General features: G+C 41.8%; 1 protein-coding gene across 10 annotated transcripts in view; it reads right to left on the bottom strand.

Annotated features, from left to right (window-relative positions):
* FUT8 (fucosyltransferase 8) overlaps nt 1–1,551 on the bottom strand; it is a 270,265-nt gene that overhangs the window by 15,190 nt on the left and 253,524 nt on the right. For all 10 annotated transcript variants that reach the window (XM_006142414.3, XM_027768281.1, XM_006142415.3 and 7 more), the window contains one exon: nt 480–656. In XM_006142414.3, coding sequence (XP_006142476.1) covers nt 480–656 — 177 coding nt within the window. The remainder of the gene's footprint in view (nt 1–479; nt 657–1,551) is intronic.

Below are 1,551 nucleotides of genomic sequence, written 5' to 3'. Positions count from 1 at the left end.
AGCCCACGAAGTTGGGATACTGAGCAGTGCCCAGCCACGCACCACTTGCTGGCGGCGGCCCCTCCCTCCCTGGCCCACTGAGCTAGGACCCTGACCGGTCCCTAGCTACACACTTCTTGCATGCAGTGGCCCTTTTCTCCCTGAACACACCGAGATAGGCCAGCAGACCTGGGGCCAGCTAGCTGCCAGTGACCTCTCCACTCACAGCTGATTGAAACAACCCACCTTGGGACCCGCTCTCAACCTCGAGCCAGGCTCAGAGCTTCAGGAGTGACTCTTCCCATAGGCAGTTAAGGGAGCTGGCTGACCATGGTTTGAATCTTGGCCCCAGTGGCTTGAAAAACATGCTGGACATGTGTGTGTGTATGAGTCAAATCCTGACGACGGGATGGAGAATAATGTAACAAGAATCATGAGTCAAGGCAGTTAACGATTCTAAGAGAAACCTCACTCTAGAATCATTCATTGGTCTAACTTACTTTGTTTTTGCCTCCTTTAATAAAGAAGGGTCATCTGTGGCCAAATATACTCTTTTTTTGTCCACTTGCATTCTACGTGCGAGAAGCTGGAAATGTTCTTCCACGTGCACCATGTACTCCTCAATAGGATGAAAGGCTGCTTCGGTTCCCACTTTGTCTGTGCGTCTGACATGGACTCTAGGGGAGAAATTCAGATTCTGCTGATAATAATGATGTACTAGGTGCTTTTGCAGGTACTCAACTTATGCCCCACTCATGGTAGCTTCATGTGCACTTTAAGTAAGTTTTTTCTCATTTGTACCATTAGAAAAAACAAATACTTTAAAATCTCACACATACTTTAAATATATTTGCATGTTAAATAATACAAGGAAAATTAGAAAATAAAACCTTTGAAGAATGCTTTCTTAAAGAGAAAGTAACTGGGATACAAGGAATAAATGAGAGATTCCAGTTATACTTCAGATGAAGCAGCAAAGTAGCTGCCCAGAAGAAAAAAAACTTTTAAGATTTTTGAAACCAAAATGATACTGATATTCACAGCTATTACTATAGAACATTAAAGACATTGTAGCATTGTGATGCCAGGGCTTTTCTTCTCCTTCATTTTCCCCTGCAGAGTCACTATAACTGCAAGCCTGTAGCATCTAAAGTGGTCCAAGGTAAACGCAGAACTGAATGGATTTTTCCAACAGCACAGTAAAGGCAGGAAAACCTTTTAAAGGTTTTTACTATTTTAAATTCATGGAGCCATCCCAGTCCTTTTGCTGTGTGCATAATGAATATCTTTTCTCTGTTTTTCACTCTAACAAACACAAGCGAATGTAGACCTTAGCTGACTTATTTAAGAAAAGCCCCCATACTGTAAAATTGGGGATGTTGAGGTACCTTGTCTGGCACTGAGTAAGGCATTGATTTCCATAGCATTCTCTTTCCATCTTAGCACTTCTAAAGTAATTTTAATGAAAATAAAAATAATAACGGTCACAATTTGTTTTCATACATTAAAAGACTCTCCTTAAGTGCCCTCCTAGCTGTCCCAAATTACTAAATCACTCTTCTTCTGTAGGGA

Source organism: Tupaia chinensis, unplaced genomic scaffold, assembly GCF_000334495.1.
Source record: "Tupaia chinensis unplaced genomic scaffold, TupChi_1.0 Scaffold000075_1, whole genome shotgun sequence".
In the NCBI taxonomy this organism is placed as follows: domain Eukaryota; kingdom Metazoa; phylum Chordata; class Mammalia; order Scandentia; family Tupaiidae; genus Tupaia; species Tupaia belangeri.
This window is presented reverse-complemented; position numbering and strand designations above follow the sequence as displayed.